Source organism: Cervus canadensis, chromosome 14 (genome assembly GCF_019320065.1).
Source record: "Cervus canadensis isolate Bull #8, Minnesota chromosome 14, ASM1932006v1, whole genome shotgun sequence".
Classification (NCBI taxonomy): Eukaryota; Metazoa; Chordata; class Mammalia; order Artiodactyla; family Cervidae; genus Cervus; species Cervus canadensis.
This window is the reverse complement of record NC_057399.1, coordinates 23,978,320-24,005,040: the sequence shown is the minus strand read 5'-3', so window position 1 is coordinate 24,005,040 and position 26,721 is coordinate 23,978,320. Positions and strand designations below refer to the sequence as shown.

The 26,721-nt window shown below is 39.8% G+C and overlaps 1 protein-coding gene across 1 annotated transcript; it reads right to left on the bottom strand.

The window, feature by feature from the left end:
* Positions 1 to 11,171: 11,171 nt before the first annotated feature.
* Positions 11,172 to 21,554, bottom strand: ZFAND5 (zinc finger AN1-type containing 5). The gene is made up of 6 exons (XM_043486680.1): positions 21,421 to 21,554; positions 17,111 to 17,268; positions 16,583 to 16,694; positions 15,841 to 15,944; positions 13,497 to 13,622; positions 11,172 to 12,823 (listed from the first exon to the last, which is right to left on the bottom strand). Exons 2-6 carry the CDS (start codon positions 17,259 to 17,261, stop codon positions 12,675 to 12,677), a joined length of 642 nt encoding a protein of 213 aa, XP_043342615.1. The 5' UTR covers positions 17,262 to 17,268; positions 21,421 to 21,554; the 3' UTR covers positions 11,172 to 12,674.
* Between the last annotated feature and the right edge of the window lie 5,167 nt (positions 21,555 to 26,721).

The window sequence follows — 26,721 nt, the reverse complement described above, 5'->3', positions numbered from 1 at the left end:
TAAAGTCTGCTGCTCTTTGCAGGAGGGGCCTCAGAATCCTTCTAAACACCTTGCAGAAGATAGCTTATATCTTCCCCAGACCCCCATAAATCCATCCATCTTGGGCTAAAGCTGATAACCTATTCTTGCAACACAGGTAACCTGACTTAGACAAGTATCAATCTGAGGGGTTTCACTACCAGAATTCATCTCAACTGTTGTATTAATAGCACTTTCTCTTCCACAGGAGGGAGATAAACCATTCTGCTTTTATAATAATCATTGAGAGCTTGACACTGATGTCTCCTCCACTCCTTTCCAGCTCTGACCTTGCTTAACTCGGTTGGGATAATTCGGGTTGAAGAAGGGAGGGTGAACGTGCAATGGCAAAGAAAGGGTGCAAATATTTTTAAGCATCAGCATCAGTTCTATGCTAAAAGCTGTGCTCACCTCTTTAGATTTTGTTTCATTTAACTGGGACAACAATCCCACAAAGTTGTCTTGTTAGGCCCACTTTCCCATCGAAAGAAACATAGGGGTTAAATAACATACTCCAAATCACACTGCTGTTAAGAACTGAAGCAACGACTTGAGTATAATTTCAAGGTCCTTGATATTTTCCACTATATTCCTTTTTGAGACACTTCCTGTCCCAAGTCTCTTGGGACCAGAAACTCAATCTAGTAACCCTTCTGTATTCCCTTAGTATATGCTTATCTGACACTGGATTGCATTTAGAGAGATGAAGTCAAGACCTTGGTGATGACTGCATATTCATATATCCCTTTTGATTATGTAGTTATACTTACATAAATGGGTATCTACTATTCTGAAAATGCATTTGAATAAGATTCTGAAGTTGTGCAGGGGAGCACTGACAGGAGGTATGCTGGGAGCTGTTTGATTTCCTTGTCCTGGATTCTTGCTAAACCTTTCTCGAGAATTCACACAATGAAGAGGAAAAATATTAATGAAACCTTTATTCCCATTGCCATTCCTTAACTTGTCTCCAGACCTGGGGAAGTGCAACTACATCTTTTTTTTTTTTTTAAACTGCAGCTTTAAATAGCCTTTCTTCAAGGCTGGTTGGCAAATAAAGTGTTATCAGTGCACAAGTAAGGTAAAGTAGAAGTAAGTAAGGTAAAATGTCAGGTAAAAAGGATGGTGTACTCAGGCAGAGAAGTTGTAGAAAAGCCAACTTCTCTGGTGGGTACAGACAGCGCAATGGTAAAGAACCCACCTGCCAATGGAGGAGACACTGGTTTGATCCCTGGATCGGGAAGATCCCCTGGAGTAGGAAATGGCAACCCACGCCATTTATTCTTGCCTGGAAAAACCCCATGGACAGAGAAGCCTGGCAGGCTAGTCCATGGAGTCACGAAGAGTCAGACACGACTGAGCACACACACACCCAAGCAGAGAAGTTGTAGAAAAGCCAGCAAGTGCCACCAATGAATTTTAAAGTGAAATTGGTAGACAGGCATCAAAGCCTTTAACGCATAGGCATTTATTGAGTTTTATTGTTGAGTTTCACAGAACTCCAAAGACAATGTGATTAAGTTGTTACTCTCGGGAAGGATTTTCCAGGTGAAATGTCTGAGCCACATATTAAGGAACCATGGGATTAAAACTAAAATGGATCTGCTTTACCTTAGTATTTTGCATATACTCTAATATGGTGTTATAAATCATGGATAGAAAATACAAGAGTTCTAAAAGAGGTCACATGTACCAGTGCTTTAAAGTGGGGATGATAATAGAAACAAAGCTCCATTTGCAATAGTTCAGTGAGGGAGACACTGAACTGTTCACGCTCACCCCTATTTATACATCATGGGTTATTTTGTGGGAGAGGAGACATATATTCTAAACAGTGTTTTCCAAACCTGATTTAATAAAATCATGTAGGGGAGAGCTGTCAAAAATACAGATTCTCCCAGATATTCTGATTTACCAAAAATTGAGACCCACGTATGTGTTTTTGCTGTTGCTGTTTTGATTTAGGTGATCCACAGATTTGGGAATAACTGTGGTAAAAGATTTAGGCTATCTTGGTACTCTTAGGCATGATCTAGGCAAATCTCATCCATCCTCTGTGTCTAAATCAATGGACTGGGAAAGACGCATTAGAAGTTTCAAAGATTGATTCTAAGACATTCTTCCAGCAATAACAGGCTGGGATATGGGTTCAGGGAGACAATACACACAAGAAGAAGACTCACTCAGTAATAAAGTGCTGTTGTCCTGAGTAACTTTCAACTTCTCTATATTTTAGCCTGGAAAATAATAGCATAAAAATGCTTTAGTTTCTCTTCAGCACATATTACAATTTCAGCCAATGCTATGAGAGGACAGTAGGACTTATAAGGTTAAGACAATCACTATGTTAAAACAACATGCTTGAAACTCTCATTTCTTGGCTTACAAGAACGTGTATCATGCAAAGCACGATGTCATAAGGCCCTGGACTGGTTTTGGGAAGAGCAGGACAGGGGTATCAGGGAAAAGCAAACTTAAAATGGCAAAACAAGATTATTTTTTAGAAGATTGGAGAACTGTTTGTGACCCACCAATTCATGTATGGATGTGAGAGTTGGACTATAAAGAAAGCTGAGTGCTAAAGAATTGATGCTTTTGAACTGTGGTGTTGAAGACTCTTGAGAGTCCCTTGGACTGCAAGGAGATCCAACCTGTCTGTCCTAAAGGAAATCAGTTCTGAATATTCATTGGAAGGACTGATGCTGAAGCTCCAATACTTTGGCCACCTGATGCGAAGAGTTGACTCACTGGAAAAGACCCTGATGCTGGGAAAGATAGAAGGGAGGAGAAGGGGGCAACAGAGGATGAGATGGCTGGATGGTGTCACTGACTCAATGGACATGAGTTTGAGTAAACTCCGGGAGGCGGCAATGGACAGGGAGGCCTGATGCGCTGCAGTCCGTGGGGTCGCAGAGTCGGACACGACTGAGCAACTGAACTGAACTGAATCCATTTCCTCCTTGAGAGCCGTTGCTATTGCCTCTAACAAGAGAAAGGGCTCTGCTTTTCTTTTAATATTGTCTGAACAAGGTGGATGTGTTATTTCTGGCTTGTATAATAGTTAGCTCCCTCTTAAAATACTCAGGTTCTTCCCAGGAAAGCTGTTTAGATCCTGAGTCATCTTTGAGTCATGGATCAATCTGAAAATTCTGCCAAGAAACACAGACTCCAGACTTTGTATGCAGTTCCAGGGACATGTGTATCCCAGCTTAAAGAACAGCCAGCCTCACAGAGAGAAACTAGCAGTGGGGTTTTCTTTCCATTCCACCAAAAATGAATTTTAGTTGATTGCAAAACGACTGTTACACTGCAGAGATCAGAATCTGGTCTCAAATATAGCTATGTAAGTACAGCTCTGAAACACTGAATCTGTATTAAGCACTTAAAATGTGCTTAACATTACTTGACATTATAGTCAATCTCACTATACTCTTTAAAGATCGCACAGGTGAAGGTACTCAGTTACTCAAGATTAAGTAACTTCCAGAGTCGCACTTTTTCAGTCGCAAACCTGAACTGACTTTAAAGCTATTGTCTAACCACCATCTACTCCAGTTTTCCCACCTTGGAATGAAAAATTTACTTTCCACTTACAGCACTGACAAATTTTCAAGTAATGATATATATTGGATGATATCCAACATTAATTCTAGCCACTCATCCTTCTAAAACTCAAACATACATTCTCAGTTATAGAATCAACATGGCCAATGTAGTAATTGAGATCATTCTTACCTAATGTAGTACATCATAGGCTTCTTGAAAACAGAAACGATGTATGCTTCACTATTCCTGCTCACACAGCATGCCTCAGACATGTCAAACGTAATTTATTGGCTCCTCTCAGTTCTCAGTAAAGGATGACATAGCTTCCCAGATAAAACCTATGAGAACCCTTCTATAACAATTTTAATAGGTCTGTTTTATTTGATTTCTACTACATGTCATACATCCAGCTCATTAAAAAGCAGCCATTGGTCCTTAAGCTTTACAATACATGACACTGAACAAGGTAACTTTACTGCAAAGTTTGAAATGCTTGATTCAATACTAAATATTATGTTCAATACAATATGGGGGTCTTTCCAAGGGTTGTACATCACTGGGCAGGTTTGATCATTGGTTAGCTGTAATACTAGGATCCTTAAAAATACCTTTCTTAAAGGCCTAGAAAATTCTTGGTTTCAATTAACCAACTAAAAAGTGCTGCTCTTCATCAACTTTAAAAGCCTCACCTTCACAGGGCCAGTGGCGCAATGGATAACGCATCTGACTACGGATCAGAAGATTCTAAAAGCCTCACCTTCTTTTAATCAAAAACCCAAATTAACATGCCCATCTCTTGACTGCTAAAGGGCCATGAATGAATATGAATACATATCTTGATGCCTGTTTACTGCATTTTAACAGGTGTTATCACTTTGATAAATTTCAGAAGTCTCATGTTTCTGTCACCTGATACATAATCTAGCCACCGAAAAAACTGGTTATCTCGAATATTCAATCTCATTCTCATGCCAACCAAATAAGCCACAGAATAGCTGGTAATGAAAAGTATTCAAACATGGATAATTTTAGCAGCCACTTAAATAACATAGATGCTAGAGGCTAATGGGTAGGGGAGCATACTAACTATTCATATTTAAAATTTTTTAAGTGTAATTTTTACAGAATTACATTGACAGCATTATTTAGTGCAAGACATTAGAAACCAATTATTTTAGTACATGGGTGATATTTCTAAGCACATGGGGCATGTCTAGGGGAGGAATACCTTAAGAAATATCACTCTAGTAAGGAAGTACTTTTCTCATTGGTGTGGACATGGAACCAGCACATCAGGGTAAGTAAATTTTTCTTTTTAAAGAAATGCTTAAAGAAAATCTAAACCATATTTGATTGGTATTCTAATTTGCATGTTTGAAGGCATTTTTAGTAATGAGGAGGGGACGAGAGAACAGAAGCTTTTAACATAGTAAGAATTAGCTATTATTTTTTAATTTGCTGTGGGTTTTACACACAAATTACTCAAGATACTGGTGTGTAAGTTGAGTTCATCTAGGCTAGTTTGTTTATATTTTTTCTGGCTGATTCCTAACTCCAAAAGAAAAAGCGCTCAAGTAATTGCTGTTATGTAAACAGTTTTTGCATTCAACTAAAATTTAATATATTAGAAACATTTCTTATTCATTTCTGAGTAGACTTTTACCCTAATTCCTGCATACCCTCCTCCAATAACAGGAGAAGACTCTACACATGGACATTACCAGATGGTCAATGCCAAAATCAGATTGATTATATTTTGCAGACAAAGATGGAGCTCTATGCAGTCAGCAAAAACAAGACTGTGAGCTGACTTTGGCTCAGATAATGAACTCCTTATTGCCAAAATCAGACTTAAATTGAAGAAAGTAGGGAAAACCACTACACCATTCAGGTATGACCTACATCAAATCACCGATGATTACACAGAAGTGAGAAATAGATTTAAGGGACTAGATCTGATAGACAGAGTGCCTGACGAACTATGGACGGAGGTTCGTGACATTCTACAGGAGACAGGGATCAAGACTATCCCCAAGAAAAAGAAATTCAAAAAAGCATAATGGCTGTCTGAGGAGACCTTACAAATAGCTATGAAAAGAGAAGCGAAAAGCAGAGAAAAGGAAAGATATACCCATTTGAATGCAGAGTTCCAAAGAATAGTACGGACAGATAAGAAAGCCTTCCTCAGTGATCAGTGCAAAGAAAGAGAGGAAAACAAAAGAATGGGAAAGATTAGAGACCTCTTCAAGAAAATTACAGATGCCAAGGGAACATTTCATGCAAAGATGGGCTCAATAATGGACAGAAATGGTATGGACTGAACAGAAGCAGAAGATATTAAGAAGAGGTGGCAAGAATGCACAGAACTATACAAAAAAGATCTTCACGACCCAGATAATCATGATGGTGTGATCACTCACCTAGAGCCAGACATCCCGGAATGTGAAGTCAAGTAAGCCTTAGGAAGCATCACTATGAACAAAGCTAGTGGAGGTGATGGAATTCCAGTTGTTATTTCAAATCCTAAAAGATAATGCTGTGAAAGTGTTGCACTCAATATGCCAGCAAATTTGGAAAACTCCACAGTGGCCACAGGACTGGAAAAGGTGTTTTCATTCCAATCCCAAAGAAAGGCAATGCCAAAGAATGCTCAAACTACCACACAATTGCACTCATCTCACACACTAGTAAAGTAATACTAAAAATTCTCCAAGCCAGGGTTCAGCAATACGTGAACTGTGAACTTCCAGATGTTCAAGTTGGTTTTAGAAAAGGCAGAGGAACCAGAGATCAAATTGCCAACATCTGCTGGATCATTGAAACAGCAATATTAGTTCCAGAAAAACATCTATTTCTGCTTTATTGACTATGCCAAAGCCTCTGACGGTGTGGATCACAATAAACTGTGGAAAATTCTGAGAGATGGGAATATCAGACCACCTGATCTGTCTTTTGAGAAACCTGTATGCAGGTCAAGAAGCAAGTTAGAACTGGACATGGAACAACAGACTGGTTCCAAACAGGAAAAGGAGTACGGCAAGGCTGTATATTGTCAGCCTGCTTATTTAACTTCTATGCAGAGTACATCATGAGAAACGCTGGGCTGGAGGAAGCACAAGCTGGAATCAAGATTGCTGGGAGAAATATCAATAACCTCAGATATGCAGATGATACCACCCTTATGGCAGAAAGTGAAGAACTAAAGAGCCTTTTGATGAAGGTGAAAGAGGAGAGTGAAAATGTTGGCTTAAAGCTCAACAGTCAGAAAACAAGACCATGGCATCCGGTTCCATCGCTTCATGGCAAATAGATGGGGAAACAGTGGAAACAGTGACTGATTTTATTTTTCTGGGCTCCAAAATCACTGCAGATGGTGACTGCAGCCATGAAATTAAAAGACGCTTACTCCTTGGAAGGAAAGTCATGACCAACCTAGACAGTATATTAAAAAGCTGAGAAATTACTTTGTCAGCAAGGGTCCATCTAGTCAAGGTTATGGTTTTTCCAGTTGTCATGCATGGATGTGAGAGTTGGATTACAAAAAGCTGAGCGCAGAATTGATGCTTTTGAACTGTGGTGTTGGAGAAGACTCTTGAGAGTCCCTTGGACTGCAAGAAGATCCAACCAGTCCATCCTAAGGGAGATCAGTCCTGGGTGTTCATTGGTAGGACTGATGTTGAAGCTGAAACTCCAATACTTTGGCCACCTGATGCAAAGAGCTGACTCGTTGGAGAAGACCCTGTTGCTAGGAAAGATTGAGGGCAGGAGAAGGGAACGACAGAGGATGAGATAGTTGGATGGTATCACCCACCCAACGGACATAGGTTTGGATGGACTCTGGGAGTTGGTGATGGACAGGGCGGCCCAGCGTTCTGTGGTTCATGGGGTTGCAAAGAGTCGGACATGACCCAGTGCCTGAACTGAACTGATGCTGAAGCTCCAATACTTTGGCTACGTGATGCAAAGAACTGGCTCATTGGAAAAGACTGATGCTGGGAAAAATTGAGGGCAGAAGGGGATGACAGAGGATGAGATGGTTGGATGGCATCATCCACTCAATGGAGATGAATTTGAGTAAACTCCGGGAGTTGGTGATGGGCAGGGAGGCCTGGCGTGCTGTGGTCCATGGCGTTGTGAAGAGTCGGACACAACTGAGCAACTGAACTGAACTGAATTCCTGAACAGCCTTGGTGCATAATTGATGAGTTCAGATATATACAATTTGAGGTTCTGCGGTGATTGTTTCAATCAAAACCGTCAGCAAAAAACATACTCAAAACAGATTGTTAACCAACTAGAAAGTAACATATAACTTCTGTCATCTTGCTGTTTACTTAAGTATCACGTGTAAAGTACAATCACAAGTCAGTACCTATCCCAGAAAGGAAAGAGCACTTAGTTGTAGACAAAATGGAGTCTTACGTTTATGCCACAAAAAGGTTTAACTTTTACTTCTAGGACTAGAACAGAATTGCACCCTAGGGAAAAACACAAAACAATGCTCTTTGGTTTATATGAATTAAAAACCAGAGTTTGTGTGTGAAAATAGTAACAAGCATTAAATGGCACTTCTGTATTGTTGTATACGCACATTTGCTTTAAAGCAGACTGTACAAACATAAGAAACTGTTTCATCAAATTTCAAATTACGTTTTGTTAACACGCTGCTTCCCCCATGGAAACCTTTCTATGTAGTTTAAGGCTATATAATCTTACTGCTAATCAATCAGAAACCACACCCATCATTCCCGCTAAAATTGTAAGCTAAATTTATGAACAAAATTCACTGTAACTTTGCATTCAAATATTTAAGCAAATGAGAGTCAAATTAAGTCTCTGTACACAAACATTTACATGACATGGAGATAAACTTTCCAAAACTTATCTTTGGAATGGGGCACATGCAACAAGATGAAAGATGCTCTGCTTCTCAATGTGTATCAATGAATTCATTTTCAAACCCTGTGAATATATTACCAATTCAAAAAAATACAATCTTAACAGTAATATGCTTAATATGCTGATATATTACTTAGTAGACTTTTGCCCACTCTTTGTAGCAAAGAACTTGATTTAACGCAACTGAAAAGAATGATTCTAATTATTTAAAACTGAAAGTTACAGATCTTTACCTTTTCATTATACAACTTAATGTAACCAATCCCGTTATCAAAAATTTCTCTTTCCAAGTTCTAGAAATCATTACACTAGAATATTAAAATTAATAACCCAAGAACTACAGATTGAAAGACACTTTCAAGACACATCTGATAAAGAATTATTATCCAAGATACAGAAAGAACTCTTAAAAAACTCAGTAGGAAAACAAATGATAAAAATGGGCCAAAGACCTTATTAGACACCACATTAAAGAAGATATAAAATAAATCACAAATTCTAAAGATTCATCATATTACCATGATGAGATTTAACTGCATGCCTATTTGAACAGCCAAAACCCGGAACACTGATATAAAATGCTAAAGATGTAGAATAGAAACTCTTTCAATGCTGTAGGAATGCAAAATTGTACAACCATTTGGGAAGAGTTTGATGATTTCTCTATATATTCTTACATTATTACCTACCCAAGAATGAAAACTTAATCCCACACAAATCTGCTCACTAATGTTTGTAACCACTTTATTTCTAACTGCCCAAACTTGCAAGCAACCAAGATATCCTTCAGTAGGTGTATGGAATAAATGGTGGCACATCCAGAAAATGGATTACTCAAGACTAAAAAAAATGAGCTGTCAAGCCATGAAAAGGCATGAAGAAAAGTGATTACTAAGTGAAGCCAATCTGAAATGGTTGCATATGTACTATACAATTCCACATATAACATTTGGAAAAGGAAAAATTATAGCAGCAGTAAAAAGGTCAGTAGCTGTCAGGGGTTCGCAGTGAAAATACTCTGTATATGATGATGAATTTGTCACTATAGATTTGTCCAAACTCATGGAAAACACCAATGGTTAACTATAATTTATGGACTTTTGGTGATTATGATGTTAATACAGGTTCATCAACTCAAACAAAATGTTATCACTCTAGTGGTTGATGTTGGTAATAGAGCAATGTATGTGATGTGGGTGAAGAGGGTGCATGGGAAATCTCTGCACTTCTCTCTCAACTTTGCTGTAAACTTAAAATTAAGTCCTTAAAAAACTAATAGGGAACGTTAAGTGCCAGGTATTTTTATCCTTACAGATGAAGAAGCCTGGTTTTAAGAGTCCATTATCTTAACTAGTAAGTCATTTCACTTATATTGCAGTTTTTTCCTTTGCAATTTCATGCTGTGGAAAAACCACTTCTGCTCAAACCATAGGCCCTAGTTTTGCAGATAAAGCCCACTGAAAAATAGATATGATAAAGGGACTATCCCTAGGCCATACAGGTAATTCATATCATCACTGTCAAAACATGTATGGGGTGGGGACGTACAGAGTGCAAGGAGAAATGTGATATTAGTCTTGAAATGCTTTATATCAGTGTACATTTCAAAGTTAAAGCCCATTTATATATCTTGCCTGAGAAACTTTCAGGTTTGAATACAGGAGTCCTGGTACAATTGAATCTTCCTAGTTGCTTTACACACTTTGATCCCTTCTCCCCAACTGATGCTCCTGACAAATCAAATCCTTAAGTCAGATATGTTCTAAATTAATATTTCTCACAAGAAATGATTATGGAAACATTACCATAATCTCATGTTACTTATTTCAAAGACCATTACAGACAAGTGAAGCCCAAGGGTTCATCATCTTCCCATCTAAGTCTTCTTTGCCCCCAATATACTCCTCTTGGATTTCAAAACTTGAAGATTTAAAAACTTAACAAGCAAATGTTTACAGAGGTAGCACTGGAGGAAAACAAAGTCTTAAACTTTGAATAAATATTGTTTGCCTTCTAACACAATTTTTAGTTCAACTGTGATTCAGTATCCTTCATAATTCAAGACACTATCCTTATCTCATACTTCAATAGTACACATAGCCCCTCACCTGAAGCAAAAGTAGCAGCAAAGAACTGGGACAGTTGGTAGCGAATCATCATGGTAAGTACTGAACATTTCCATTTCCAACTCCATCATTGAGATGTAATGGTTCTGCTTTTTGGCTTCGGCTATTGCAATGGCCAAGTCAACATGCTACTGTTAGCTCTTGTTCTTTATCTCACATGACACCTGCAAAGACTAAGCCCACGGGACCATCTCAACATTAGAATCAAACCCCAAATAAAACTCTGCCAGTTGCTGTAAACAAATTGTAATGCCTAAAGTTCCACTTATAAAGCAAAAAAGAAAAAGAGAAAAGGGAGATAGGATGGAATAACTGACCTAAATTCTTCTAACACTGTTTTGATCCTAAAAGTGCCTATTCGTGTCTTCAAAATTAAACTGCCTATTATGTTCCATACAAGATGTTTAATACTCATCTCATGGTTCTCACATGACTGTTTAGGGATGGAAATGAAAAAAAAATTATAATATAGCCATGCAAAGTCTATAAACACGACTAAAATTCAGTATCAAACATTTCCTAATTATCCCCCTTTAGGATATCTAACTATGGCTTAAAAACCCAATAAACAAGTGGAAAGTCTCCCTCTGTACATGGCTTTTATTATTTACATAATACAATATAGCATCAATGCTGAATAGCATGATTATGTGCAATACATAAATATGGACTATCTGTACACATCTGCAGATCTAACTTTAGAACTAAGGTACATAAACTTGAAAGCAAAACTGAATGCTTTAAGAATAAAAGTAAAAACTAAGACTGAACACTGCAATAAATCAGAAGTAGTGCCTCGTGTACATACTATTTACAGATGAAAACAGGCATTACCACGACACTAATCTAACTATACTCATTTATATATAAAAAACACAAGTTTCATACATCACAGAAAACCTTCCATTATAACACAGAAGTGATATTACCAGACAAGCATCAGTGAAGTATACTGCCTCTTCTAGTTGTTATTGTACAATGCTGTAGATAATGCAGCCCATGCAATACACCCAAGAACACTAGAGTCCTACACCCAAGTACAATTAATATAAAGCAGCCCTCTGCAAGTGGTGCTGGATACCACTAAGAAGTCTACTGCAGCCATGTTGGTTATGATTTTCCATGCAGAAGGGTACAGTTACATTAAGAACTGAAGTCTTTAAAAAAGCTTTAAACATTCTTTCTTGAACCAAAACATTCAACAAAATATGCACATGAAAAATTAACTATTCAGATACCTTTGCAACTTAAAATTCAGATGCATGTTACTCCATAGAGCTGCTGTATGTGAAAACCAAACGTAGAGTTTTAATTTCTTCTTGTAAATAAATTAATCCTAGTGCAGTTCTGTGCTACACAACATTTTTAGCAATGATAGAGTAATGCAGACATCGTCTGGTGCAGGCCAGCATAATAAGCTTCAAAGATAGCTCAAGACCCTGTTGGCTTGATGCGTTTTACTCTTTAGCCAGTTAAACAATGTGTACCTTTCACAGGATGTCTTATTTGACAGTTTTTAGAACACCAATTAACCAGGCTTACATATGGCACCAAACACTGGTTTCATGGAAAGGTCTGATTCTTTTTATAGCTTTCTTCCTGCTTCCAAGGAACATGTGGAAATTAACAGGGTGAAGTTTAACTATGGTAGAAGTAGACTGCCAGTCCTTTTCTGGTGTACCATTTCTTTAAAAAAATACAGGCACATAACACTAGCCAAAGATTATACCTTGATTACATTCCCAAAGGCAGATATGCTGCAAACATGCAGATAGGTATTTCACTTATTTTGTTTGGCACAAAGGAACTAAATTTTGTCCTTATTATCTGTGTATTTCAATTTGCTGTGCAGATTTTCATCCAATTTTATTCAGGGGAGGGCATATACATTTTGTAGGGCTGTATCTATCCAATTCTGCCTGTAACGAACACCCAAACATCCTAAAATATCAATTATAAGACAGACAAGTGTAAAGTAAAACTCTGGAGAACATCAAAGGAAAATGGCCATGCATCTGCTCTTTAATGTTTTCCTACGGTATATTAAAATAAAAACAAATTATCAGTCTCTTCACAAGTAGTAATTTATATTCTCTGAATTTTTTCAGCCACAACAACTGGATTCTCTTTTCTGATTTTTGCTGCAGCTTCTGCTTTGTAATCATATGGACAGTTGTGCTTGTCAGAGTAACGGTGAAGTCCACAAAATAAATTTCCACATCGGCAGTCAAACCCTGTACATATAAAAGGAAGCAGAGTCATTTAGGAACTCACAGCAATTAGAAGAAACAAAGCCTAAGTCAGTATAGAAAAGGAACCAGATTTTCATGACTCTCTGTCACATTAAACCAACTGTCATTTTAAATTGTGAAAGTGTTTTCAACCTCTGCTGACCTGGTGAGAAATTCAAGTAACTATCTTCCATAAAATCTGGCAGATATCAAACAGGGTAGAAAAATTTCACAAAGCTCTGGAGTCAGACTGAACTGGATTTAAATTCTAGTCCTGCTGTATACTGACTGACTAATAATGTTTCCGCATGTGAAAACTAGAAGACAACCACGGACAGTTCTGAGATTTAAATGAAACAATTAAAAAGTATCTAGGACATTTTGTGTCTGGCTCAAAGTAGGTGATTACTGTTTAATTCAACTACCTTTCCCCCAGAAGAACAAAGGAAATAATCAAGAGATGAAGTTTTACTAGTCCTATAAAGGAAAATAATTCAGAAGGCCTGAAGTCAGGAAAGGGTTTCATATGATTAGAGAGACCAATGGAAAGCAAACTCAACTTCTTCTCACTGTCCCCTTTCCAGTCTACTGTGGAAATTTCCTATTCTTGAAAGTTGTGCGTTTTATGTTTAAGACTGACTAGTCCTATAGGGAGTAACCAAGAGCTCTTGAATACCTGTAAGGCCAACTTTCTTTCTGCACATGAAACACCTGTTCTTCTTTGGTTTGGGCAACTCAGGAGCTTTTTCTTCACTTTGAGAAGTACTGGGCTGAGAAACTGAAGGACTGGGCTGAGTGACAACTGAAAAAACAAGGGTAAAAATTAGAAGTTTGTCAACTGTTTGGCTGACAATTAAATAAGTCAAAACCAAAACAAAAGTAAGACTCTTCATGACAATGTTTAAACCCTTCTTGAAAGAAAACATATATTTTAAATACAATCTTCTACTTTATTATCACTCCACTAAAACTCCATTAAACTCACTCTAGGACTGGGAAACAAAATCCTAATTCTAGGTTTTAAAGACCTGAGAGATGTGGTCATCTGCTTAGTTTCCACATTGCAAATACCTAAATGCAATCTTCTTAATTAGTACAGCTCAAATTCACTACTACTCAGTAAATAAGGATGCCAACTTCTGAGGTACTTAGCTATAAAGTCATTTTGTTTTTATACTGAAAAGTTACAAGAAAAACTGTAGATAAACCCAGTAAATTTTGACAAGTAAAACCCAAATCATTAACCTCTAACTCAGACTCTAAAATTTCACAATTATTTTGCCATTTTAAAAAGTGCTTTATTTTGTCTTATGCAGAAAACGTGCAAACCTTTTTAAAAAAAACAAGAAAAAAAAAAAACCATTCTTTTGAAGATTAGCAAACATTGTGTTTAGGACAATATAAATACTTGTGAAGCTTAAGGATTCCATAGGCAAAACAAGAATTTTTATTAAATTCTTTAATTTACTTTGTGATACTTAATGAGAGATATGACCTACTTTTAAAAATCCCTGTTTCTCCAGGTAAAAGGGATCTAAGTTTTTTTTTTTTTTTGGATCTAAGTTTTAAGTTCACTCATGACATCAACAGAATTTGTCAATATAAAGATAAAACTGCAGATAACTGTGAGTTCACATTACCTCCAGGTTATTTAAAACAAAATTTAATTCTACCTTTATAAAATTAATATTAATCCAAATCCCAAGAACAGCAAATTGATGCATACAATACTAGAATTACTGCCTAAACAATAGGCCAGCATTAATGCTATCAGCATAAATCCAAACTCTACGGCAAACCAACTGGTTTTAATAACAACTTACTGAAATTCTCACCAAATTCAGAATTCATTTACATTAGTGATATATCCAGTGAGATTAACGGTATAATATTAGACCACTGGTAATATCCTACCTATTACTTATTCCTAAAAATCTACCATGGCAACCTTAATGTATTTTCGTGATGGTATAATGGGAAAGAACAGTCTGTGGAATAGTCTAGGGGAGGTGACAGCCATTTCCCGGGCTACACCTGAAAACTGGACAGTGGCTGTTAAAACATACACAAGACTTTGGTAGGGGAGGGGGGTGGGGGTGCAAGTAGTTAAGAAAGGAAAAATGATACAGGAAAGGCAAAGCAGCAAAGTGCATTCAGGTGAAGAAATAATAAATGCACAGAAATAGTTACAGATCTAATCCAAGAGAGTACTGTTCCAAGATTTTGTTTTTTAAAAAACAGAAACAAATGAAACGGAACAACACTAATTTGGTCAGTTTTTCATCATAAGGATGGAACTTTGAATACCAAATATGGATTCAACCACCCAACATAAAAATTTTCACCTCAGCTTTATCAATCAAGACATACAAGGTTCACATAAGCTTGGCTATGTAATATTAGCAAAAGCAAGCTTCCAAAGTAGATTACATATCCAATGCTATTTTCTCACTAAAGGTTTTAACATTGTGTCCAAGTCAACACTATACCAGGAAATAATGAATTGATCAAATCAACTATGTGCACCATAGAGTATGCAAATCACCGTTCCAGGGTCTAGCAATGAAAAGTAAAAAAGTCGACCTTCTGATGATAACAGAGCACAACCGGAAGTGCTTTAATGTTAAGTTCAGCATAGACTCAGTCACTATTTAATGAAAACCAAAATGCCATTCCACACTGAGTTTTAAACTCCCAGAAGGATCCCACACTTCAACTTGAAAGTTTCTTTTTGTTTGAGTATTTCCTAAAGTATTGACAATATCCAAGACTAAAGAGTTAATACTTTTGATTATTTTTTCTCCGTAGCTTTGCAATTCGATTTTAGTAATTTCTTCTGTTTATGAACAATACCTTCTTTAATCTTTAGATACTTTTAAAATGTAGTGGTAACGTACCTTTTAAATTCATTAAATTCTTGACATTTCCAGCCTTCACATTATAAAGTTTGCTGATTTGTAGGTGCAGAGGTAACGGGGGATGGGCAGAGAAGAGATTAAAGAATCAGATAAAAAGCATACCTGGCTCTGACACCTCTGTTTTCGGGGGAGTTACTTTGTCCTCTCTTGAAATGCTCATTTCTGTCATTTGCTGAGTTACAGGCAAGGCAGCCACAGGCACATTTCTATTTGAGTTCAAGCAAACATTTTTAAAGATGTTAAGGGTACTTCTTGGTGAGATAGGTAAGTTGTCAGTTCAAAATATATATATGTATATATAATTTCTAGCATGATCAAATGGAGCTAAATACTCTAAAAAGGATGCCCAGCACAAATGTCTGAGAATAAGGAGAGCCATCTGATAAACGGCTCATCAATTCAAGCCTGCATATCTGTATAGGTTACAGTGTTCTATCAGAGCCAACTAGAAATATTCAGCTGTGCCTGTAATTTAAGGGCGAAAGGGACAGCTTTGCCAGAATGCCTTATGTAGCAGCACAATAATCTGTAGAGCCTCATTCTCTATAATCTTCACACCTCAATTACAAGAAAAAGCACAGCATTCTCAACACAGTATCCTTGAGGCTATTCAGCAGCTGTGCATTATTATACACATCTTTACTCAATGACCTACAAGATCATATATTAAAGGACACTGGAATCCCCAACTGTGCAACACATGCGGGCATCTAATGTATTAACATCCTTATTATAAAGTAATATATATGATGTAACACAACATCCTTATTATTTATTAACATTCACAATTGTGTCATATTTCCTCCCTGCATTATTATAAATACTCAGAAATGTTTAATCTTACCTTGATTTTTCAGATGTGCTGCCAGCAGCACCTTCACAGTTGTTTAAACTAGCGTCTGCTCTTTGTACAGATGCAGAATCTGAGGTAGGACTGTTGGAACCACTAGCTGTCCCTATTTAAAAAAAGGATTGGTAAGAAATGAAGCAATACTACAAACACTCATTATCAAAACTATTAATAAGTAACAAATACTTGCATTTAATTAGGTTAGTGACTTAAACACTTTTCCACTTTGCCGCAGAATCTGACATTTAAGTGATATCCCAACAACAAAAAAAATAAGTAAAAAAGTCATAGCCAATAAAACCTCAAAAAGGGAAAAGAAAAAGCTAGAAGATGCTTGTAGATGTCACCCATTCCTCATGCAGTCATTCCAAGTACTTGGTTGTTGTTTTAAGTTTCAAGCTTTTCTCAGGTCTTCTCTCCTTGGACTTTCAGCAATGATTCTCAGTCTGAGGCCCCAATTCTTTGTTGTATATTTTGCGGCCACCAGTTCTTCAAATGCGTTATTTCTTGGAAACAACTTACCCATTGGGCTCATTCTGCCACTATTCTGCTGCCTCTGAAGATGTTCTTTGTAGCAAACAGAACACATTCCATTTGTCCTAGGATTCCCATAAAAGCCACATCCTGTACTACACAGCATGGGCCCTGGGGTCTGGTTAGTCTCCTGAGCCATTTTTCTGCTATAAACAGAACAAAATAAAAATTTTAGAAACCAGAATTTAGTAAAAGAAAAAAAAAAAAAAACAAAAAACAAAACCACACAATCACTAAATTAGTACGATAGTCATCATTTATCTTTGTCATCTCTAAACACTGCATTTGTTTCTAACAAAGGCCTAAATTATGTTATTCATCTTTAAAATAGGCTAAATTATGAATGTTTTGTTGCCTTTATAAAACAAAATACATGAAAAGGAACTGTTTTAGCTTGATAAACTGATCTATCATGACTTGACATTTTTAGGACAAAAAAAATTCTATCATTAAACATTAAAATTTCACCTGTCACTGTTTAATTCCTGAAAAGGTCACCCTTCCATTGTTTAATTCTTTAAACACAGAATTATGTTTAAATCAATTTTTCTAACTGGTATCTTTAAATTACTTTTTGTTCTACACTATAGGCAGATCATTTCAAATCATCATAATTAACTACTGACTCTTCATATCTACCAGTGGTTCTTTAAACTAGTAGTATATGGGATGCAGCTCAGGTGGGTTTCCTACACCACCTGAACATATTGGGCCCTTTAATTAATTCAATTCTGCTGCAGGGCAGAGCATGGGTACTTTTAAAATGCTTCAACTCCTTTATAGGACACTGAAAAGAGAGCTGGTAGATCATCTAGCTCTTCCTGCTACCCTGGCACCAAAAAGTGAAGCTCTTTAAGAATTCAGCGGTCAGTTGCCTAGGAAATTTCTTTTGTTCTACATTTGACATGTGAAATCTGGGTCTAAGTATACTTTAAAGCCAGTGCCTAGAAACCTGCAAAGCACAAATTATCAGCCACAGATTTCTCAACCAACAGCTCTATTAAAACTTGTAACAAGCGTTTGTCTTCCTCAAGCCAGAAAATAATGAAACCTTTACAAGCTCAATTTCCAGATAGCAAAGTAAAGCAATATACACAATCTTTAATAATGGTTAATATTTAATTTACCAGAAACAACTTAATGTACCTTGCTATTCCAGAAGGCTTCTTAAAATACAAATACAGTTAATGTTTTGCTAAATTTAGTAAAATTTGCTGAGTTAACAGAACATAAATATTTAAGAAAAAAAATTTAAAACCTGCAAGGTTTCCATGTCACCTTAAATTGTGTATTAATGTACAGAAAGCATATTTGGGCATTTTATCAAAGGGAGATTGTGTGTAATAATTCCGGTCATTGTCATTTAACTGTACCTAAATGTTGATAATAGAAGTGACTTACAAGTTATGAACATTTCAGGTACATACAGGAAAGTAATTTCAGTTAGAGCTTGTTACTTCCTAAAATTTCATGTTGCTTTTTCCAACCAGCACAAACTAGCATACACTCTTCAGGGAGTTATCATAAAGTATGAACAAGTATTAACACTTTTAACTTATACAAAGGAAGAGGACTAACGAAATTTGATGTGGCCTGAATCCTGACAATTATTCCCCCAACCATTTAAATGACAGTAATCTTTCCTTTTGTTAGCAAAAAGACATATTTCAAGCTTGAAAATATTTCAAGCCAATGAAGCTTGCATGGAACTTGACCAATATTTGCAACTTACTTCAGACAACAGTACTAATTTAGTTAACACTATCTCTTTAAATAGTAAGTGGAATTTAGCTGACTCATTTTGGAGCAGGGTAGTGTAAACATTTCAACACTGCTTAGGAAGTTTATTGATAAACACTTTCAGCTGAGTTTTTAAGATTCTGAGTATAATGTACAGAAAAAAAATGCATTATGCATTTATTTGCATGCCCACCACGCAAAATATGTGAATCTTTGCCCTATGCAAAAAAAAAAAAAAAAGCCACTCCTGGAAGTCCTAACAATTATGCTTAGCTTACCTTCTACATTAACTTCTGCTATCATCTGAGACTGGCTTAAAGAGTAAACTGGCATAAAAGTCAACTTACATTAATAGTAATCTGATTCTTAAAATCTTTTGTTTATATAAATGCGGGTGGGGATCTTATCCAATGATTTCATATGCAAAGTATTCCAACTTTCTTCAGAAAACACATCTACCTTCAATTTACCATAAATAGCCTCCAAACTGAGACACAGGAGACAACAGGACATTAGTCTTACACATGGCCTCTCATCTTTTCTCCCCCTAGAAAGGCAGCTTTTAAATGCCATCACAAGCGCACAGTTTGCCTTAATATTTCTCTGAAGCTTAGATCACATGGGCGGGCGCTTCAGCCTGTCACAAGGCTGCAATGTGACAGGCTGAGCTGGATGGAGGCTCTCACATAAAGCCTAGTCAACAGGGGCCTCTGAAATCAGCTTCTATTTATATCTCAGAGCCTGCCAACTCCTACACAACCCCAAGAACTAAAGATGCAGCACTTGTACATCTAATATAATAAGCAAACACAACAAAAAGATGCCATTAAGGTTGCTAGTTTTTTCCGAGGTAGGTAAGGAGAACAATCGCAAATCTGAAATGCAAGTATCACCAATCACTCAAAGACAAAATCGTCAGAGTTGTTTATAAAATCCAAGCACAACGAAAAGAGCACAAAGGTAGAAACAACCCTCCTATTTAGTAGCAATTTTGAGGTGGGTGTGGGGAATAAGTTGCCATTTCCCTATTTGTATTTTAGAAAAAAATACAATACCATTATTACTTAGCATCTTTAATAAAGTTGTTAGGAACTTGAGCATTCATTGTGTCAGCTCTATCAAATATAGGATGAAATGTGTGTGTGTATACTTCACAGTTTGCGGCCTCCTCTAATTCATAGCTAAAAAACAAAACCCCAAAAAAGACTGGAGCATGTAACTGAAAAATTCTCCAGCCTCAAACATGAATAAAAAAGGCTTTTACAACTATGAAATTTAGTTCTCTCGGGTGCACAAGACGTTAAGAATGCTCACCCTACCCGGAGTTGAGACTGGAGTTCTAGTCTCTAATCTACCTCTAACTAAGCCAGTGACCTTGGGCAAGCCCTTACTCTCCAGATCTTCGTTCCCTCTTGCCAAATGGAGAAGATTACTGTGATTTTAAAGGCTCCTTTTCAGGCTTAATACAGAGCCTGAGAGAGAGAGAGAAAATAAGGAAGATTAAAACATCTCTCGAGGGGGATATTTTTAGAAGAAAACTTGAAAAATAAAATTTCAGTATTTTCACCAATTCAGTTCTGAATCCCTACTTTAAAAACAAGGAGTAAAATATAGATTCCTTTAATTTTTTAAGAAAGTCTGAAAATTACCCAAAGGCCAAGTTTAAGAACAGCGGCTCTATGACCTATATACTACTACTGTGTTCTTAGATCAGATTAATAGGAAACATTCAGTCAATAAAGATAACTCAGGCCTTTTCCCAAAACACAGCTCCACGGAGTGCGTGGAAAGAAAGCAAAAAATTTCGCGTTCATCAGCCTAAATGCACGAAACAAAGGGGAAGGTGCTCCATTTCCTTCATGAAAGGGATCTCCGGCGAGAAACGAAGCAACCTCGATAAAAACTGAAACACCACAGAGAAGTCCCCTATCGCCCAACGTTCCAGGGGATTTTAAAACAAGTTCGAATCCCACTGGTCCTCCACCCCTACCCCCATGCCCTTCCAAGCAGAGGCCTGTTCTGCAAAGCCCAACAGGGCCTTCACCAAAAACCACTGAGTCATGCAGAACAGCAGTTCCGTAGGCCAAGCAGGCCCCTCACCCTGCCGGTCCCTCGCCGACCCCCGACCCCGAAAGGCTCCTCGGAGGAGGCGGAGAAGGGGGGTGCGGCGGGCAAGGGGTTGGGGGCGCGGCCGCCGCCACCGCCTCTTTGTCTTTCCCGGTTCGGCGGCCCAGGCGGGACGCCACCGCGGAAGGCGGCCGGGACGGATGTGAGCGAGGCCCGGAGCTCGAATCTCCCCGAGGCCGCACGCCGGGCATTGTTTCTCCGACCGTGCGTGTGCGAGCGAGTCCGGGGCACAGGGAACCGGCCTCCGGTCACGACGACAGGATGCCGCCTCCGTCTTTGTGCTTCCTGAGCTGGCAGGCGGGCTCCCCTCCCCCGACGCCGCCATCCGTGGGCCGCTCGGGCTTCGCAGGCTCGCGGCGCCTAGTCCCCCACTCCCACCCGCGGCCCGGCACCAGCAGCCGGGCGCCTTCCCCTAGCCCCGTACTACTCACTCTTCGACCGCGGGAGCCGGGCTCGCGCACGACGCCGGCGAGGTGGGGACCGGGCCGAGCCCTCCGGGAGGGGCGAGCCGGAAACCCGAGAGCCGCCGCCGCGGGCTGGAGCCGCAGGCGGAGGTGGCGCCGCCGCCGCGGGGTCCTCCTTTGTTCCCGCAGCAGCCCCGAGCGTGGCCGGGACACGCCGGAGCTCGGGAGGTGGGGGGAGGGACGCGGTGGGGGGAGCGGCGGAGGAGGAGGGGGCGGAGGGAGTAGAGTACAGAAGGCCGCAGCGGCTAAGGCTGCTCGCGGCGCTCGCCCGTCGTCGCCTCACACCTCCGCCGGCCGCGGGTCTGGCTGACTCCGAGGACGAGCGGGGCACGCGCAGCTAAGCCCGGGGACCGCAAGGGTCCGCGAATGGCGCCCTCTGACGCTTCGCTACCGCCGGGGAAGCTGTGCAGCTCCCGGGAAAGACGAGCTCCAAACGGTGATGCAGGCAGGTCCGCGCTCCGGCCGACTGACGCGTTCTCTCCGCCCCGCGATGGAAAGAGGGAGGGGGCGGGGTCTGTGCGTCAGCGAAAACCCCGACGGCGGCGGCGGCGGGGAGCGCCTTGACGTCACGTGCCCGACGCCGCGCCTCTGCCTTCAGTCACCCGGCCGGGGAGGCGGGGCCGAGCCTGACTGCGCTGCTGTTGCGCGGAGCCTAGTTACTGGCTGGGCTGCCGGCCCCAGGGTGGAGCTGGAAAGAAATAGTCCTGTGGAGGATGCGTTTCTATTTTTAGCCGGATTGTCGGCCCTCAGCCTTTCTCCTTCCGATTTTCTCAGTCAAGCCCGCTTTTCGCCCTCTGAGTTCTCACGCTTTGTCTAGAGTCTTTGGCAGACATTTCCCTTTCCTCCTTATTCTCCCTCCTCACCCACCCTTCCAGAACGAGTTAGAAGGATTTGCTTCGAGAAAGGAAAATGAACCTCTGTTCGCTTCTGGGTCTTCTCGCCTGTGTATGAAGCTCCCAAGTCCAGTTCCCTCACACCCCTTTCGATTCTAAAGTCGAACCTGAGCATTGCCCTGCTGCTACCGGGAAGGAGCGGGGCGAGGCGGTGCTCGCTGGCTGCTCGCTCGCCCAAGGTCACGGGTGGTTGTGCAGAGTCAGGAAAGGCTCGCCGGACTGGCTGCCTGCCCTCGGCCCTGGCGTCACGGTTCTGAACAAACTGTTTTGGCCAGCATGTAAAATCCCTGGAAATCGTCTATTCCAGCAAGGCCTCGTGAACAGGGAAAGCACCAAATGTTCTACTCAAGAAATGAAGCTAAGGGACAAACAAGCTAGACGTGAGGGAGAGATCAAGAAGAAGACGCTGTAAGAGGAAGTTCAAGAGGGGGCAATTCAGAAATGAGGCACATGCTCCGACTAGTTTGAAAGGGTGAGTTAACTAAAAACACTGAGAACCTTTTCAAAGCACCAACAAAAAAAATACCCCATTTGCAGCTGGCTTCTCCAGGTGACTTTTGTTAAACTCAAAAAACAAACTTAGTAAGACAGAAAGGACTTATGAAATTTCCTGGTAAATAATAGCCTGATGGTGACTGCAGCCATGAAATTAAAAGATGCTTACTCCTTGGAAGGAAAGTTATGACCAACCTAGACAGCACATTAAAAAGCAGAGACATTACTTTGGCAACAAAAGTCCGTCTAGTCAAGGCTATGGTTTTTCCAGTGGTCATGTATGGATGTGAGAGTTGAACTAGAGAGAAGGCTGAGCGCTGAAGAATTGATGGTTTTGAACTGTGGTGTTGGAGAAGACTCTTGTGAGTCCCTTGGACTGCAAGGAGATCCAACCAGTCCATCCTAAAGGAGATCAGTCCTGGGAGTTCACTGGAAGGACTGATGTTGAAGCTGAAACTCCAATACTCTGACCACCTGATGTGAAGAGCTGACTCATTTGAAAAGACCCTGATGCTGGGAAAGATTGAGGGCAGGAGGAGAAGGGGATGACAGAGAATTAGATGGTTGGATGGCATCACCGACTCGATAGACATGGGTTTGGGTGAACTCCGGGAGATGGTGATGAACAGGGAGGCCTGGCATGCTGTGGTTCATGGGGTTGCAAAGAGTCGTACATGCCTGAGCAGCTGAACTGAATGAAGAAATAGAAAGGATGTTTAGGGCGTGTAATAGTCATAATTAGAGGGGAGTGAGAGGTACCTTCCTTGTTTCCCAAGCTTGCTGATCAGAAAAACACCTGGACTAATTGGTTCAGTTAAGTCTCTCAGTCATGTTCGACTCTTTGCGACCCCATGAACTGCAGCACACCAGGCCTCCCTGTCCTTCACCAACTCCCCGAGTTCACCCAAACCCGTGTCCATTGAGTCGGTGATGCCATCCAACCATCTCATCCTCTGTCGTCCATTTCTCCTCCTGCCTTCAATCATTCTCAGCACCAGGGTCTTTTCAAATGAGTCAATTCTCATCAGGTGGCCAAGGAATTGGAGTTTCAGTTTCAGCATCAGTCCTTCCAATGAACATTCAGGACTGATTTCCTTTAGCATGGACTGGTTGGATCTCCTTGCAGTCCCAGGGACTCTCAAGAGTCTTCTCCAACACCACAGTTCAAAAGCATCAATTCTTTGGCTCTCAGCTTTCTTTATAGTCCAACTCTCACATCCGTAGGTGACTACTGGAAAAACCAGAGCTTCGACTAAGTGGACCTTTGTTGGCAAAGTAATGTCTCTGCTTTTTAATATGCTGTCTAGGTTGGTCATAACTTTTCTTCCAAGGAGTAAGCATCTTTTAATTTCATGGCTGCAGTCACCATCTGCAGTGATTTTGGAGCTGAAAAAGATAAAATCCTGTCACTGTTTCCATTGTTTCCCTATTTGCCATGAAGTGATGGGAAACTATTTACTTTTAAATAATCAGCTAGACCCCTCTCTTGTAGATAGTTTTGGTTGTTTGGGGTGGAGCTCAGAAACTTGCATATTTAAGTAGTGCTCCAGGTGATTCTTCTTTAAATTGTGTATATTTGGGAGGATGCTGTCTTGTTGCCCTGTGCCAGAATTTTCAACTCAAACAGTTCTCTGCCAAAGTATGCAGAATACCTAGAACATAACTGAACGTTTTCTTTACAGTTTTAAAGTTTTTCAGCCTCCAACTAATAAAAATAAATGGAAAAAAAAAATAAAGTTTTTCAGTTCATTCAGTCGCTCAGTTGTGACTCTTTGTGACCCCGTGGACTGCAGCATGCCAGGCTTCCCTGTCCATCATCAACTCCTGGAGCCTACTCAAACTCATGTCCATCACATTGGTGATGCCATCCAATCATCTCATCCTCTGTTGTCCCCTTCTCCTCCTGCCTTCCATCTTTTAAAGTTATTGCTGTAAGCAATTAATGTATTAGAGATATAAGTAGTTTCAGACACTGGTTCCAGGACCTTTGAAATTGACTTTCTTGAGTAGATAGATTAGTAAAAACTTCGCAGCTACCATTTACAGACCATTTTTGGGGCTAAGTATATATATATCCATTTTTACAGATAAGTGAATAATGCCTAAAGAGGATAAGTGACTCCCTTGAGGCACTGAAAGACAGGGAATCAGTAGAGGTGGTTTTTACTGAGGACAAAAATAACTTGGAGATTTTCCCCTTCCCCCATTTTAGTTATTAAAAAGTGAAATAAGATAATATCTGAAGATGTTATTGAAAAAAAGAAAAAAAAAAAACCAAGGCAAACTGGTTATTTAATAGTGTATTGTGTAGTATATGTTATGTAGCACCCTCTGATAATTTCTTTTCTATGAACCATTTATGATTTTCTGTATGAGACTGTTTCAAACAGGAATATACCCTGAAATGAGCCTAGTTTTTAACTATGCTGCTGCTGCTGCTAAATCGCGTCAGTCGTGTTTGACTCTGTGCGACCCCATAGACGGCAGCCCACCAGGCTCCCCCGTCCCTGGGATTCTCCAGTCAAGAACACTGAAGTGGGTTGCCATTTCCTTCTCCAATGCATGAAAGTGAAAAGTGAAAATGAAGTCGCTCAGTTGTGTTCAACTCTTATCGACCCTATGGACTGCAGCCTACAAGGCTTCTCCATCCATGGGATTTGCCAGGCAAGAGTACTGGAGTGGGTTTTAACTACCCTAGTCCTTCTCAAAGTATAGTCCTCAGATCAGCAGCATCAGCACCACCTGTGCACTTGTTAGAAACAAAATTTCTCAGACCCCACACTGGACCTGTGGAATCACAAACTCTGAGTGAGCTCACTTTGTCCAACCTGTTAAAACAGGTTCTCCGTATCATTCTGATGCATGCTGAAGTTTGAGAACCACAGAATTACCCCACCAGGCCATAGGAGATCTCTCAGATGTTCACACCATGTGAAGGGAAAAAGGGAAATTTTTTTTTTTTTCTCATATCACTATTACTGGTGTAACAGATTAGGGGATACGTTTCTAAGGAGTGTTTTGTTTTTGGAATTCTGAATTTTCTATTGGACTGTAAAGACAAACTGTAGAACACCAAATATATGATAGAATGCTCTTAATATAGTGTGCAAAAGGGCTGTCACCATGCTTGTTAGAGAAGATTGAAATCAGCCTCTGCAAAAAATAACAGGGAAAGTGGGGCATGCTTGAATTGTGGTGTTGTTAATTGATTGTTCAAAAATACCTCTTGCAGAATTTCATTACATGGGACATACCAAGTGACTGTACTGTGTGTTAGTTAGTCACTCAGTCACGTCCGACTCTTTTCGACCCTGTGGACTGTAGCCCACCAGGCTCCTCTGTCCCTAGAATTCTCCATTCTTAAACCATTCCTTGAAAATAACACTGAATTATATTGTATTCATTTTTTCTCATAAAAATGTTTTGCACACTTACTACGTTCTAGGTACCCACTGAACTGAGTGCTGGAATATATGTTGGTGGGAAAAATTGATCTTACCCTTTTTCTCATGAATCTTTCTGTCATATTAGGGAGAAAGACATCAGCAGTATTATCACATAAATACATAAATATGAGGAGAAGGCAATGGCAACCCACTCCAGTACTCTTGCCTGGAAAATTCCATGGATGGAGGAGCCTGGTAGGCTGTAGCCCATGGGTTGCTAAGAGTGGGACACGACTGAGCGACTTCACTTTTCACTTTCATGCATTGGAGAAGGAAATGGCAACCCCCTCCAGTGTTCTTGCCTGGAGAATCCCAGGGATGGGGGGAGCCTGGTGGGCTGCTGTCTGTGGGTCGCACAGAGTTGGACACGACTGAAGTGACTTAGCAGCAGCAGCATATAAATATGAACTGGTAAACTCTTTGAAAGAAAGATA